The sequence below is a fragment of the Stegostoma tigrinum genome, chromosome 11 (assembly GCF_030684315.1).
Source record: "Stegostoma tigrinum isolate sSteTig4 chromosome 11, sSteTig4.hap1, whole genome shotgun sequence".
Classification (NCBI taxonomy): Eukaryota; Metazoa; Chordata; class Chondrichthyes; order Orectolobiformes; family Stegostomatidae; genus Stegostoma; species Stegostoma tigrinum.
In genome coordinates this window covers 46,818,617-46,834,811 of record NC_081364.1, presented here as the reverse complement: position 1 = coordinate 46,834,811, position 16,195 = coordinate 46,818,617, and the positions used below count along the sequence as shown (strand labels likewise).

The 16,195-nt window shown below is 42.0% G+C and overlaps 1 protein-coding gene across 8 annotated transcripts in view; it reads right to left on the bottom strand.

Moving 5' to 3' along the window:
- magi1b (membrane associated guanylate kinase, WW and PDZ domain containing 1b) overlaps positions 1-16,195 on the bottom strand; it is a 402,251-nt gene that overhangs the window by 91,066 nt on the left and 294,990 nt on the right. For all 8 annotated transcript variants that reach the window (XM_048547401.2, XM_048547402.2, XM_048547403.2 and 5 more), the window contains one exon: positions 14,787-14,906. In XM_048547401.2, coding sequence (XP_048403358.1) covers positions 14,787-14,906 — 120 coding nt within the window. The remainder of the gene's footprint in view (positions 1-14,786; positions 14,907-16,195) is intronic.

The window sequence follows — 16,195 nt, the reverse complement described above, 5'->3', positions numbered from 1 at the left end:
AAACTCAAATACAGTAACGGTGGCTGATCAGATGCCGAGGAAGAACAAAAGGAAGTTGGCTCTTCAATAAGCCCAATAATTTGGAATGAGGGCGACAATCCTCAGCAAAGCAGGGAGGGACAGGGAAACCCAATTGTGCTCCCACCTGAAGGAATGTTTGGAAATGGAGTCTGCCTCTATGATTCTGTGAATATGGAACCTGTTAATCTTAATTTTAAACTGAACCACCATGGCAAGGTTTGTGCTGTCAGGTCTAAGCCAGTGCTTTTTTTGTGTTCTGCAGGAAAATGAAACGCAACAAGATCACAATTATAACTATGGTCACTGTTGTGGCAGGGCCAAATCTGCTCAAAAGGAGTGTAACAACTACTTGGCAGGCTTCACGAGATAACGTTTAGATCTATTGATGAAGTTTCTCGGAATAATCAGCTTTGCATTTGTTCAGAAATGAGGACTGCTTGCATCCAAAGTGAAACTGAACAGACAATTGAGCTTGGACTCCTAGAAGGGAGGTAAGAGCCTAGTGGTACTGTCATTGGTCTATTAATCCAGAGACCCACGTAACGTTCTGGGGGTCTAGCTTCAAATCCCACCATGGCAAACGCGGGTTTTTAAATTAAATTTTAAATAAATCTAAAATTAAGAGTCAAATAATGACCTTTAAACTGTTGCTGATTGTTGGAAAACCCCACCCGGTTCAGTGATATCCTTTAGATAAGGGAACTATTGTCCTTGCTTGGTCTTGTCTACATGTGACTCCAGACCCACAGCAATGTGTGAGATCCTTAACAGCCCTCCGGCAATTAGGGATGAGCAATAAATTATTATGGCCTAGCCAGTGACACCATCTCACAAATACAAAAAAAATTAAATACATTTGTGTTTCCCATTGAACCTCTGTAACGTGTGAAGCCAGTTACCATCGTGTCATTTGCTGAGGCAAAGGAGACAGAGGCTATAATTTGTGCAGAAGGGTGGCATGTTGAATTATTCTGAAAATTGGACTGCTTTTGCATGTTGCAATCCACACAGCTTATCCGTGTTTCAACTGTGGTAGGATTTAAAGTGATGATCAGTGATTCTGTTCCTTGTCTGGGGCAGATTCTGGACTACAAAATGGGCCAGCTTTAGTTAAAGCAAACAGTTTTTTACAACTATGTATGCCATGAGTCGGTACCTTTTTTAAAAAAAATGTTTGAGACCCAATGCCTGACAGGTGCTCTAATTTGACTAAATTGCTGTTTTTGGAAGTACAGGAATGAGTCATTTGGCAAGAGGCTGAGACACAAGGATCACAGCCATAAGGGATCTGACCTGAGAACAGGCATCCACTTTGTTTTGCTGTTGGCTGCAATTTCCTCTTACTAAATAACCATTTGTAGAATATGCACATTTGGTATTTAATGAAAACCAGGGGCTCATGAAAGTTAAAATAAGGAGTGTAGAAAATAATGGAGACAGATCCACTGAGAACAGGAGCTGTGAAGTTACTGATATGGAATATTTGCTTTTTCCTACCTACATGTTAGGTTGTCAAACCAATCCCATGAAAATTAGACTCTCTTACACGTGCCCCTACAGAAAAGAAAAAAAGCATGATATATTTGAATTGAATAAACTTTGTAACTTAAATTGGGGATGATCTCCCCAATTAAAATGGGGTTTGTTTGTCAATTGACCAGTTTGCCTCTCACCAAATCAACTGGAGATCTGCACACAAGTGAGCTTGTTGCAATTTTACTTTCTCACTGACAGAATGGAAGGATGGAATGTAGGATGGAATTTGTGGTCAACCCAGTCACAGCACAGCAAAGTCCACCACATCACAGGAGAAGAGTAAAAATATACGCACAGAATGTCAGCAGCAGAACCCAGATCATCACTGGAGGGAGACTCCAATCGATCAACACAAATGAAGGATGAAAGTCACCTCGCAGCATGTACATGATTATGTGGTGAGTACTGTAGGTTCATTTCTGCTCATTAAGCCAGAGTTAAGAATCTGTCACTTACTTTTAGTTAATAAACTAGATAAATGAATTAATCCAACAAGAGAAGGATTTTAGCAATTAAGTAAACAAACAGTTTAAATACATAAGAGTAGGTGGTGTAGTACATAAGCGAGTTTCTGGACAATAACCTACAATGTCCATTTTAATGTTGTACATAATTTTGATTTGTAACTCTATTGTTATTAGGTCACTGGTACTGGATCAAAACCCTGGAACATCCTTCTTAATACGAATATAATCAGGGTGGCACGGTAGCTCAGTGGTTAGCACCGTAGCCTCACTGCGCCAGGGATCCGGGTTCGATTCCAGCCTCGGGTGACTGTGCGGAGTTTGCACATTCTCCCGTGTCTCCCCAGGGTAGGTGGATGGGCCATGCTAAATTGCCCGCAGTGTTCGGGGTGTGTGGGTCACAGGGGGATGCTGCATGGGGCGGTGTGGACTTGTTGGGCCGAAGGGCCTGTTCCCACGCTGTAGGGAATCTAATCTAATCTAAAAAAATAACATGTTCTTGCAATAGAATTCTTCTTTTTTCCTGGGATGTAGGCATGATCAGCAAGGCTAGGACATTACCCATCCCAAGTTTGCCTTGAAACAAGTGTTTTGCTAAGCCATTTCAGAAGAACGTCAAACACACTGCTACAGGTCTGAATCACATGTAAGCCAAACTAAGTATGGTCGGCAAATTTCCCTCCTGAGACACATTATATATTAAATATGTTAGCTGTATCTGTGATACATGGCTGCAGCTCCAGGACATTTGAATCGAAGTTGTCAGGCTGGAGTTGGTGCTACAGGCATAGTGAAGGGAAAAAAAGAGTTATTTGGACACTTCAATCGGAGGGGCAGCAACACCCCTAGTTTAAGGAGTACTTTAGAGGGGGCCAATGGTCAGAGGCAGGATGGTGCAGCTACAAGTCGGGCAGATATTCCAATATAGGGCACAGTGAAGGAAAACCTCAGCTACTGTCTTTATCCAGTTGAAACAAGGGTCCAGTTGGTTGCGTGGATGAGAACAAAGACTGAAGGAAGGATGGGCAAACTGGCCACTGTAACATGGTACTAGAAGGTATTCAACTGGGGTGTTGGGTAATAAAAACTAACACAGCGATAGGGGGTGGCATTATTCTGGGCAATACCTTCTGTTCTCTGCAGCTGAAACAGATTTATCCTACAGAATCTTCAGAATATGTCAGTCTGTTATACGCCATATAGGAACCAACAATATAGAAAGAAAAAAATGGGGAGAGAGAGTTTGAAAACTTGGATTTTAAATTAAAAAACAGAATCATCTTTGGATAACTATTTATGAGACAAACAAATTGGCACAGAATCTAGTTAATGGTAGAATTAAATGTTTGCAAAGAAAGGTGGGAGAAGGGGTTCCAATTCCTGGAAAACAGATAACAGCACTGGGGAGAAAAAAGGATGCTCTCCATGTAAAGCAGGCTGGGATCAGGGTCCTGGTCAATCATATAATTGCAGTTGTGGACAGAATTTTAAACCAAAAAGCAGAAGTGACAAGGTGCAAGTGAAGAGAAATTTAGAAATGTAGAAAGGAAAGTCAAGGTAATGGGGCAATGCATTGGCTTAGATAAAACAAGCATGCTGAAACAGAAAGGGATAAGAAATTTAAATTACACAGGAGCCAGTGAACAAGGTCTGTATAAAGAACAGTAGTTCAAAACAAAGGCTTTTTATTGAAATGGATGAAGCCTTTGTGACAAGATAAACAAATTAGCAAAAAAAAGACATAAATGGGCTTGATTCTATCATTACAGAGATACGGCTGCCAGATGATCAAACTGGAGATGAGTATTCAAGCATATGTAACATTTCAAAAAGACAGGAATGGAAAAGGACGAGTAACATTGATTATAAAAAGTGACAAGGACAGCAGTAAGAAAGTATCTTGGCTCAGAAGATCAAGTGGGGGAATAAATATGGAGTTTAAAGAATAGCAGGTCTGAAAATGGTAATGGAAGTAAATTATAAACCCATTTACAGCAGTTATACCATTGGACAGAACATTATGCAATGAGTACATTTAACTTGTAAAAGCAACAAAATAATGGTCATGGGAAATTTTTATTTATATATAAACTGCACCAAATTGGCAAAGGCAGCCTGGAATATTAACTCAGAACACTTAACGTAGCTTCTTAGAGTAATATTTAATGGAACAGACAAAGCACAAAGGTTTGTTTCTAGCGTTGCGTAATAAGACAAGATTAATAAGCGATCACAAAAGAAAAGGACATCTGGGGAAAAGTAATCATATACAACTGAATTATACAGTTAGGTCAGAGTGTGCAATCTTCATGTCCAAAATAAAAATCGCAAACGTACATAAAACTGATTACATCATTACATGACGGGAGAGCTGGTCAAGACTGAACGTTTTAATCGATTAAAGGAAATGGTGGTAAATCTTAGAAGAAAGGACTTAAAATTCCATTTTTAAAACAGTAAAAATCCATCCATTGTTGACTAAGCAAGTTTAGTCTTAGATTAAACAAAGAGGCTTATAATGTCATAAACAACAGTAGCAAGCTTGAAGAATGAAGAACATTTTACAGAATAACGAATAAAAGATAGAGTAAAAAGAGAAAATAAAGAAGGTGTATAAACTAGCCTGGAATATGAAGACAGATGGCAAGAGCTTTTACGAGAATATCAAAAAGGACATTGACTAAAGTAAATATTGGTCTCAGAGCATTCATCATCAGAAATAACTAAATGGCAGGACCATTTAAATCATATTTTGTCCTTTTGTCTTCACAGCACAATATTGCAAAATACAAATTGCAGACCAGAATGTAAGATAACTATAGGCTAAATGATGTCCATTTCAAGCCCACCAACTCCCACAGCTACCTAGAATACACCCCCTCCCACCCACCCTCCTGCAAAAATTCCATCCCCTATTCCCAATTCCTCCGCCTCCGCCGCATCTGCTCCCAGGATGAGGCATTCCACTCCCGCACATCCCAGATGTCCACATTCTTCAAGGACCGCAACGTTTCCCCCCCACCCCCCGCAGTAGTCGAGAACGCCCTTGACCGCATCTCCCGCAACACATCCCTCACACCCTGTCCCCGCCACAACCACCCCCAGAGGATCCCCCTCGTTCTTACATGCCACCCTACCAACCTCCGGATACAACGCATCATCCTCCGACACTTCCGCCATCTACAATCCAAGCCCATCACCGAAGCCATTTTTCCATCCCCACCCTTGTCTGCCTTCCGGAGAGACCACTCTCTCCGCGACTCCCTTGTCCGCTCCACACTCCCCTCCAACCCCACCACACCCGGCACCTTCCCCTGCAACCGCAGGAAATGCTACACTTGCCCCCACACCTCCTCCCTCACCCCTATCCCAGGCCCCAAGATGACCTTCCATATCAAGCAGATGTTCACCTGCACATCTGCCAATGTGGTATATTATATCCATTGTACCAGGTGTGGCTTCCTCTACATTGGGGAAACCAAGCGGAGGCTTGGGGCCGCTTTGCAGAACACCTCCACCTCAGTTTGCAGCAAACAACTGCATCTCCCAGTCGTGAACCATTTTAACTCCCCCTCCCATTCCTCAGACAACATATCCATCATGGGCCTCCTGCAGAGCCACAATGATGCCACCCGAAGGTTGCAGGAACAGCAACTCATATTCCGCTTGGGAACCCTGCAGCCCAATGGTATCATTGGACTTCACAAGCTTCAAAATCTCCCCCTCCCCCACTGCATCACAAAACCAGCCCAGCTTGTCCCCGCCTCCCTAACCTGTTCTTCCTCTCACCCATCCCTTCCTCCCACCTCAAGCCGCACCTCCATTTCCTACCTACCACCTCATCCCGCCTCCTTGACCTGTTCGTCTTCCCTGGACTGACCTATCCCCTCCCTACCTCCCCACCTATACTCTCCTCTCCACCTATCTTCTTTTCTCTCCATCTTTGTTCTGCCTCCCCCTCTCTCCCTATTTATTCCAGTTCCCTCTCCCCATCCCCCTCTCTGATGAAGGGTCTAGGCCCGAAACGTCAGCTTTTGTGCTCCTGAGATGCTGCTTGGCCTGCTGTGTTCATCCAGCTCCACACTTTGTTATCTTATAGGCTAACAACAGTGAGGTACCAAAACCAATTGGTATCAGTGACATTAGTTTTGAAGTAATAGAAAAACATAGAAAACACAACCAATTGCTAGAGCCTAACAGCCTACAAACTAAGGTTTTCCGAGCTGTGGAGATAGTGGATGCACTGATTTTCAAAAATTTCCTAAATTTAGAGTGGTCCAAGCTTGGAAGATACCAAATATACCATTATTCAAGAAAGGAAGGAGAGCAAAACAGGAAACTAAAGACCAATTGTCATGACATGAATTGTCAGGAGAATGCTGGAATATATTTTTAAAGAAGCCTTAGCATCGCACTTAAAAGATCACAGCATGGGCAATGTGCTTTTACAAATGGAAAATGGCTCTAGACAAATTTATTAGAGTATCTTTTATGGGTACAGCCAGTTGGATACAGAATAGTCAGTAATGCTGTTCATTTGAATTTTGAAAAAATACTCACTTTGGCAGCAAAAAGAAATTATCTTTTCTCCACGAAGTAAGAAACTTTGAAACATTGATTTTCAGCAACACCTTGGTGCACTCAAACAAGGAACAGAGAAAGACACTGTGCAGACGTAGCAAGCAAAAAGAGGGTAATCTACTGAGTGCACACCTCAGCCATTGTGTAAACTCAATATTATTATACTCGTACAGCTCTTGGAGGATTTTCCCTGCCTGATTAATGCTTGCAGTTGGAAAGTTGAAAAAAAAAGCCTTCAAATAACAGCTTCCAACAAATTGAGAAGACTTCTAGCCTCAAATGTAAGCCCACTATTTAAGGAGGGATTGGGGGGGGGTGGGGAGTACAAACAGAAAATTACAGACCAGCTAGCCAAACATTTGTCGTGGGGAAAATAATCAAGTCTATTATAAAAGATATAACAAAAAGGGCTGGACAAAGAAAGCATAGGGTTATGACTGAGAAGTCATGCTTAACATATCTACTGGAAGTTTTGAGGATGTATTGAGTAGGTTAAATAAGGGAAATCCGTGGATGTGGCGCATTTGGATTTGAAGAAAGCTTTTGATAGAGCCCATCATAAAACATTAGTGGGAAAAATTATATCACATGGGATTAGGGAATAATGTATTGGCATTGTGCAAGAACTGGTTGACATACAGGAAACACAGATTGGGAACAAATGGACCTTCTGCCAGGTGGCAGTCAGTGACTACTGGATACCGCAAGGATCAGTGCTTGGGCCCCAGTTATTCCGACATTTGAGTGGGGACTTCAAGGTATTTTTGGCATATTAAGTGGATGAGCAAACACATGGCAGATGCAGTACAATGTGGCTAAGTGAGAAACTATACGTTTAGGTGTGAGAAATAGAAGAGTATGACTTAAATGGTGATGAAAGTAGACAGGCAAGTGCAGAAATCAATTAGGAAGGCAAACAAAATTTTGGCATTCATAAGGCCAGAGGAAATAGGAACAGGAGTGGGCCATATGGTCTCCCAAGCCTGCTCCGCCATTCAATATGTTGATTGCCAGAGGATTGTGTTCAGTAGGTACGTCTTACTGCAGTAATACAGGGCTTTGGTGTGACTACACTCCAAGTTTTGTGTGCCTTAGAAAGGATATACTTCCGTAGAGGGAATGCAGTGGAGGTTCAATAGGCTGATACTAGGGATCACAGGAATGTCCCATGAGGATAGATTAGTTCAACTGGACCGATGTTCATTCCAGTTTAAGCAGATGGGAGGGGGCTAGAATCAAATATACAAAATTCGATTAGGCTTGAACAGATTAGATGGAGGGGGGATGTTTTTGTGAGTAGGGATTTTAGAACTGGAGACAGAGTCTCAGGATATGGAGCAGGCTATTCAAGAAAAGTTTCTTCACTCAAAGGGTAATGAACCTGAGAAATCCTTTAAAATCGAAGATTGCTGAGAACAGGTCACTGAATATATTCAAGAAAAAAGCAGATACATTTTTAGATTTTAAAGCATGAAGTGGTATGGGGAGAAAGCAGGAATATCACATTGAGAATGAGGATCAGCCATGACCAGAATGAATGTCAAAGCAGGCTTGAAGGGTCAAAGGGCTGAATGGTCTACTCTGCCTCCTAGTTTCTACAAATCTATGATTGTGCACCAATACACATCCAACTGTCTGTTTGGAACACATTTTGACAGCTATGATGAATTCTGCCTCAGCAGCTGAGGCAATCTATAATATTCGAAATTAAACAATCCAAAGCATTCTAAACAATAAAGAAATTGGAATTGTTTTCCGACATTATTACAGCCTTTAATAAAACAGTCCTGGATCTGGATCTGCGTCAAAAACTAATCAGTTCTATGCTGGGCCTTACTTCACCCGTGGATGAAGTTACAGCAAAGTTTGTCTAGACTTTGATTTATCATTTACAAATATTCTAGCAAAATTGGGCGGGAGGAAACACTACTTCAGTGGTGGAGGCAGGACAGAAGGAAGATGGCATGTGGGCCTCTAATATAAGGGGATTAATGTTCAAGAAAAAAAAATCTTTCTGCAATTAAGTAGGACTTTGGTGAGACCAGACGTGAAGTACTGTGGGCACTTTTCATCTCCCAGGAGACAAGCAGCAGTGCTCACTAGATTGCTTCCTGAGATGTGAGGGTTAGTCAATAATGAGTTGTTGAGTAAATTGGGCCAACCTGCTAGAAGTTCTGTTTTCATCCACAATGGTCTGACAGGGATGCTCAAGACCAGTTATAATCTAGGGCACAAGCAATATTTATACGATAATTAATGTATAATTAGGTGAGAAGTGGGGATACATATGTAATGGTGGGGAAGGGAATCTTGTGGTGCAGTAGTAGTGTTCCTACCTCTGAGCTATGAGGCTAGGGTTTGATCCTGACTACTCCAGAAGTGTGTCATAACATTACTGAACAGGTTGATTAGATAATAAAATGTCCATATAAAACAATGGGAAAGGGGTTCTCGGGCTTCGGCTGCCGTGTCCCCTATCCCAGAGCAAAAAGTCACGGTTCAAGTCTCAACTGCTCCAGAGGTGTGTAATAAAATAAACAAACATGGAGAATGCTGGAAAAACTCAACAGGTCTGGCAGCATTTGCGGTGAGAGAAAGAGTCTGATATGACTCTTCTTTAGAACTGGAAGGTGTTAGAAAATAGGCTCTCTTTTATAGATAAATACAGATGGTATGGAGGCCCAGTACAAAAGACAAAGCAGTTATTGGCTGTGGAGAAAAAAAAGATGAAAAATGGATGCAAAGTTTTGAAAGGGTGTGAATTGGTCCCTTCCACTCAGAGCAAAGTAAACAAGACACAAACACAACAGGGCTGTGGCAGAGTTAATATGGAGAGAATGTAAGAAAAGTGGAGAACAGACATATTATGGTCCTTAATATAATAGGGGTTCTTAAATTATTGCATTCATTATTGAGAGTGAGACTATAAAGTGCCGAAGTGGAACATAGGGTGTTCGGCTTCATTGAAACATTCAGCATGCCCAGGACAGGGATATTAGCATGACCATAAATGGTTTCTTGATATGGCAAGCAAATGTGAAGTCAGGGTCATTCCTATTGACAGAACTGAGATGGGAAGGTGAGGAGGTGTTAAGAATGATGAAATAATTGACCAGGGTATCACGGAGAGAGCAGCTGCTGTTGAATGATATCGGTGGGAGGTAACAGAATGACAGTGGATGATCCCTTGAATGCACAGTCTAGCAAGTTGGGAAATGAAGACAAGGGGAGTCCTATTGATGTTCTGGAAAGGGAAGGTGTGTGGGCAGAAGTATAGGCAATGGGGTAGACACGGCTGAAGGCCATGTCAATCACAATGGGGGGAGGGGCATGGGAGAAAGTCAATTGAGTAAAAAAAAGGGTGAATACGGCTGAGGGTCCCCGGTGGAAGGTGGCATTAACAGAGCAGATGCAGCGGAGATAGAGAAAAACTGGAAGAATGGAATGGGATCCTTGCAGGAAGCAGGGGATGAGGAGGCAAAACTGAGGTAACTGTGGGAATTTCTGGATTTGTGATGGGTATGGGCGGACAGCCTACCTTCAAAAATGGAAGCCATGAAGTCAAGGAAGGGAAGTCAAGGGAAGAAACAGAGATAAAGCATGTCAAAAAGTGAAAGAAGGATAGTAGATGGAAGCAAGAGAGCGTGATGCAGCCTCAAAGGCATCATTGATGTATTGGAAAAAGATTTATAGGCGTAGGCCTGAGTAGGACTGGCACAAGGAACGTTCCACAGCCCATGAAGAGACAGGCATATCTGGGGCCCATGCTGATAATTACGGCCACACTTTTGACTTAGAGGAAATTAGCGGAGTTAAAGGAGTTGCTTCAACTGATAATGAGTTCATCCACGTGAAGTAGGGTAATGGTGCAGGGAGACTGTGACGGCCTCCTTTCAAGGAAGAAGTAAAGAGCCTTCAGACCATCTTTTTGGGGATGGATATATAGAGAGATTGCACATCAATGGGACAGCTGAGGCAGCTAGGGCCAGAAAACTGTAAAGTATGGAAATAATGTAAAGTGTACAGCAAAATCACAAATGTAAACAAGGAGGGACTGGACAAGATGGGAGAACAGAATTAAGATAGGAAGAAATAGGTTACAAACAGGCTGAAATGAAGGGTTTGCGATAGCTATCATGTTTGTGGATTTTGGGAAGGAGATAGAAGCAGACTGTGTGGTGTTGGGGGACTATGAGGTGGGAAGCTGTGCAGGAGAGATCCCTGGAGATGAGATACATGACAGTACGTGAAAATATACCATGATGTTCAATAGTCGGGTCACGATCCAGACAGGGGACAAGTGGTCTGAGAGTTGGTACGCAGCCTCTGCCAGGTTGAGGTCAGTACACCAGACAACAACTGCACCACCCTTATCATCAGGTTTGATAACAAATGGTCAGTGTTCGTATTAATGGCATGGAGCACAGCAAGTTAACAGTGGGTGAGAAGGGCAGAGAAATTCAGGTGGCCAGTGTAATATCAACAGTTGGCAATGAAGAGATCAAGCGCCAGCAATACGCCAGAGGGAGGGGTCCAGATGGAAGATGAGTATTGGAAATGGTTGAAAAGGTCAGTGCAGAGTGGGGAGAAGAATCCTATCCAAAGGAGACATGGGGGGGGGGAAGATGACAGGAAAAAATAGTTCAACGTCACATAAGTCTGGTTGTAAACGTATAACGCAAAAGCCCTTTGCCAAGTACAGATTGTCCAGCACAGGGGAAAAGATCATAGGGTGTGGTAAGAAGTGGGATTAGATGGAGGGATGAAGTCAGAAGGTAGGGGAGGGAAGGGGAAGATCCAGAGGGTCTTCTCTGAACATGTTGATTAGCAAATATCTCAATGAAAATGAAATTCTGACTCAAACTATTTGCCTGGATTCCATTAAACCAACCTTCTGGTATTTAACAGCTCAAAAGAATGAGTGTTTTCTTGAAACATCCACGATTCTGAAGGGACTTGGCAAAAATAGATACTGACAGGCTGTTTCCTCTTTGCAGAAGAATCCCTACAGTGAGGAAACAGGCCCTTCGGCCTAACAAGTCCACACCAATCCTTGGAACGTCCCATCTAGGCCCATCCCCCTATAACCCACACACCCCTGAACATCACAGGCAATTAAGCATAGCCAATCCAGCTAGCCTGCATATCTCTGGACTATGGGAGGAAACCTGAGAACCCGGAAGAAACCCATGCAGACACGGGGTGTATGTGCAAACTCCACACAGACAGTCGCCTGAGGCTGGAATCAAACCCGGAGGTGCTGTGAAGCTGCAGTGGTAACCACTGAGCCACTGTGCCGCCCAGGTAACAGGGAAATTTACAACATGGGACATGGTCTCAGAAAACAGAGGTGCTTATGCAGGATTGAGGTGAGGAATAATTTGTTTGTTCAGAGGGCTGTAAATATTTGTAAATCTCTGTCCTATGGATGCTCTAATGAGAATGTTATAAACTCAGATGGATTCTTGGTCTCTCAGGAAATCAAAGAATATGGGGAGCAGGCAGGTAATGGGACATCAACCACAATTGCACTGTACGATGCAACAAACACAAGCTACTGTGTAGTCTACTCCTCCTCTCAGATTCTCAGCTGGTTTCACTGTCAAAATAGCAGAAATGTTGTTTTTCTAGTAATTTAAGAAAAAAAAACTTTTGAACAATAGACTGCAAAATTTCATTAAAATATTTATTTCGAGATTGCTACCACCATCAATTAATTTGCCGCATCTTCTGTACTAACAACTCTTGTTGAAGCAGAGTTGGTGGGTGGTGGTGGTGGCGGTGGGGGTGGGGGGGGGGGGGGTGCTTGGAGTCCAGCTTGATTAGAAATTTAGTTGTTTATATTTTGTTATAAGCCCAGTGTGAAGCTGCAACGCCTGAATCAAATTCAGGATCCAATGCACATATGTGCTTGCATTTCCCAATTATTTGGTTACAACAGGAAATCGATGGAAGACGACCATGGAGGTAATCCTTTATTTAGTGACTTGGTGCTCATGTCTACCTCTGAAGAACATTAATTGCATCCCTGGTGACGTACAGTACAGGAGTGTGGAATGGACTAGCTCATGAACATATCCAGCATGAAATAAACATCTAATTAGCAAAGGGCTGCTGCGCATTATTTACTGTGCTGGCACAGGATCAGAATCACTGTGCATTCCACAGTAAGTGTACAATGTGATTTTCAAATTAAGATTTCACTTTACTTTTACATGAATTTTTAAAAAATTTTTTGAGGCACTTTATTGGAAACTTCTTGCCCAGGTAGTTCCCTATCTGATATAGCTGTGTTCTGCTAAAGAGCTGCCCTGTCACCTATATTTGGTCTCTTAAAGTGCAAATGCCTGTTTTGAATACAGTCGCATTAACAAAAAAAAACACTGAATTCTTACAGCACAGGAGGAAGCTATTCAGCCCATCATGCCTGCAACGGCTCACTACTTAAGCAAATTACCTCTTGACAAACTTTTGCTTCTTCCTGCTTATCTTTATATACTATTTTCATTCAAATAATTATTCAAAATGCTCTTCAATGCCTCAATTGAAGCTGCCCCCACCACACTTCGAAACAGTGTATTCCATACCCTCACGACATGCTGAAGGGGAAAAACAAAACCCACAAGCCACTTTTACTTCTTTATCAGATCACTTTGAATCTATGTCTCCTCATTGTTCTTTCTACAAGTGGAAGTAGTTTTGCCTTATCTACAACATCTAGCTGGTTCATGATTTTGAAAACCCATCAGATCTCCTCTTAGCTTTCTATTTTCCAAGGAGAGCAGCCCCAACTTCTTCAAACGATCCTTATAAGAGTGTAGAATGGTTCCAGGGATGAGGAATTTCTTTCTCCAATGTACTCACATACTTCCTATAATGTGGCACACAGCATGAGGACATTACTGCAACTGAGGTCTAACAAGTGTCTTAGACAAATTCAACACCCCCTCCTTGTTTCTGTAGTCTGTTCGCCTATTGATAAAGTCAAGGATACTGTTCTCCCCACCTGAGCTGCAACTTTCAATGACCTGTTCACATGTACATCCAGGTCATTCTGCTCCAGCACCCCGCTTAGAATTGTACCCTCTATTTTATACTGTCTTTCAATGTATTCTTACCAAGTTGCATTTCTTGCACACTGTGTATTGAAACTCATCTGCCATCTATCTGCCCATTCCACCAACTTGTCTAAGGGAGGATCCCAACACCACCCCCTCCACCTGAAAGATATCCATCAGCCATTACTCTGTTTCCTATGCGCTCGGCCAATTTTGAATCCACTTTGCTTCCAAATTCTTTATATCACAACTTTCTTCACAAATCTGTTACGTGGCACTGTATCAGACACCTTCTGGAAATCCATGTTTGCCGCATCAACACCATTACCCTCATTGAGCTTGTTGCCATCTCAAAAACACACCAGGAAGTTAGTTCAACGCTATTTCCCCTTTAGAAATCCGTATTCATTCTTCCCAATGAACCCACCTTTTTCCACGTTACTATTAATTCCAAATAATTGCCTTCAGAAGATTCCCCATCTCTGAAGTTAGTGGTCTGCAAATGCAACGTTTATAACTTTCCAATATTCTGGCACCTCTATGGAGTGTGAAGAGGTCAAAGATTGTGGTTAGCGCTCCCGTACTTTCTTCACTACCTTTGGATGCATCTCAGCCAGTACTGTGCCTTGTTAGCTTTAAGCACTTTACATTTTCCAACGCTTTTGTCCGATCAATTCTGAACTCTTTTAGTGGCTGAGCTCCCTCCTCTGTCACCATGGCCTGGATAGCATCTCTTTCTTTGGTAGAACACCGTAAACAAAAACGCTGCTCCCTTTTTCTCCAAGTGTGAGCACCTTACAACTACTTACTGACAAATCAACATGGACCTCCCTTTAAGGCCAATGTCACTTAAGTTTGTTGTTAAGCAGACTCCAAAACAAACATGATTCCTGTTGTTTTACCTCCATATTAGAAAGACACAGGCCCTAAACATACTCATATTACATCACAACAGCAACAAATGTAAACGCATGTTTTAAGAGAAGTTGAAGACAAGAGATTGGAGTCACCAGTGTTATCGATAAAAGCAATATGAGTAGTAGTTCCATGAGAGTAAAAGCTCATTTAGTTTGATACAATTAACCCTGATGTATAGAAGACAGTTATTTCAGTCTAAAAGATTTACCTTCATATGTTCCAACTTCTAGAAGAGTACCGCTCTCCTCAAGGTCAAAGAACTCCTTCACTGTGAGAAAGTTGTAATCAACACCGGGAACTTCTCCCTCTCGGGGTGGTCGAGTTGTACCTTGATGGGGAAAAAATACAAAATGTTGACTTTTAAAAAGGAATTTTTAATACTTGCCAGTAGGGGATTTTTCAGGCATGCTGTTTTTTTACATTTATTGGACTTAGATATGCCTTTCCTTTAACTAGCACCTGATGGTAGAATTGCAGGGGAAACATATAGCCAATTTTCTTGATATGAGGAAGTGACATTTCAAGTGAACTGGGAAACTAATCTACCTACCTCTTATCTAAAGATTTTCCATTCCTGATGCTTCCTTATATCTTCTATTGTGTTGCTCAATTAAATTGGGCAAGATCCTTCTCAGTCCTTCACATCTTACCCCTCTATTTTACCAGTACTGCAACCTTATCTTTAGTTTTGTTCAGTTTTTAAAAATCCTAATGTCTTGGTCATTTCCCTGTTGCTCTCAGTCTCATGTCATCTGTCATGCTTCAATCCCTGAAATTAAATGAAACAATACTTCCTCCCCGAATAAACTACAAATGCACTGATCCAGGATTTAATCTTTGTTGTGAAATATACATTATCCATTTTAACTGCAAAACTTACTTTTAACCCTATTCATTTGAGATTGTTAAAAATCATCTCATGTTAATAATTGGGCAATCTGAGTTGTTACTCAGAATGCGGTACGGCAGGTCAATCTTAAATCCATTGCTTAGTCACCTGTAATACTGAAACAGTCTGTGCCCATATGCAGCGAAACCTGTACAACATCCAGGCTTGCGCTGATGAATGGCATGTAACATTCACACCACACAAGAATCAGGTAATGATCGTTTCAAAGAGAATCTAACCATCGTCTCTTGACAGTCAATGGCATTTTAAGTGCTAAATCTTACAGGGGGTGATTATTGACCAGAAACTGAAGCACATCAGATCCTGTGAATCCTATAAGTGATCAGTTCCTGACCCAAAAAGCATAGTTAGGAGTGTGATGTAATACTGTACATTTGCCTGGATGACTGGTGCTCCAAGTTCATCATTGTCTGGGACAAAACAAGCTGCTTGAAAGGCTAGAGATAATGGGAACTGTGATGAAGGGTCTAGGCCCGAAACGTCAGCTTTTGTGCTCCTGAGATGCTGCTTGGCCTGCTGTGTTCATCCAGCCTCACATTTTATTATCTGCTTGAAAGGCTTCCCATTCAATACCATTAACAAAAACACCTCACTTACTCTACCACAGATGCAGTGATCGGCATGTGTACCATCTGCAGAATAGACTGCAGTAATTTCCCAAGCGTCCTTTAGCAGCTCTTTTCAATCCCACAAACTCCATCACCTTG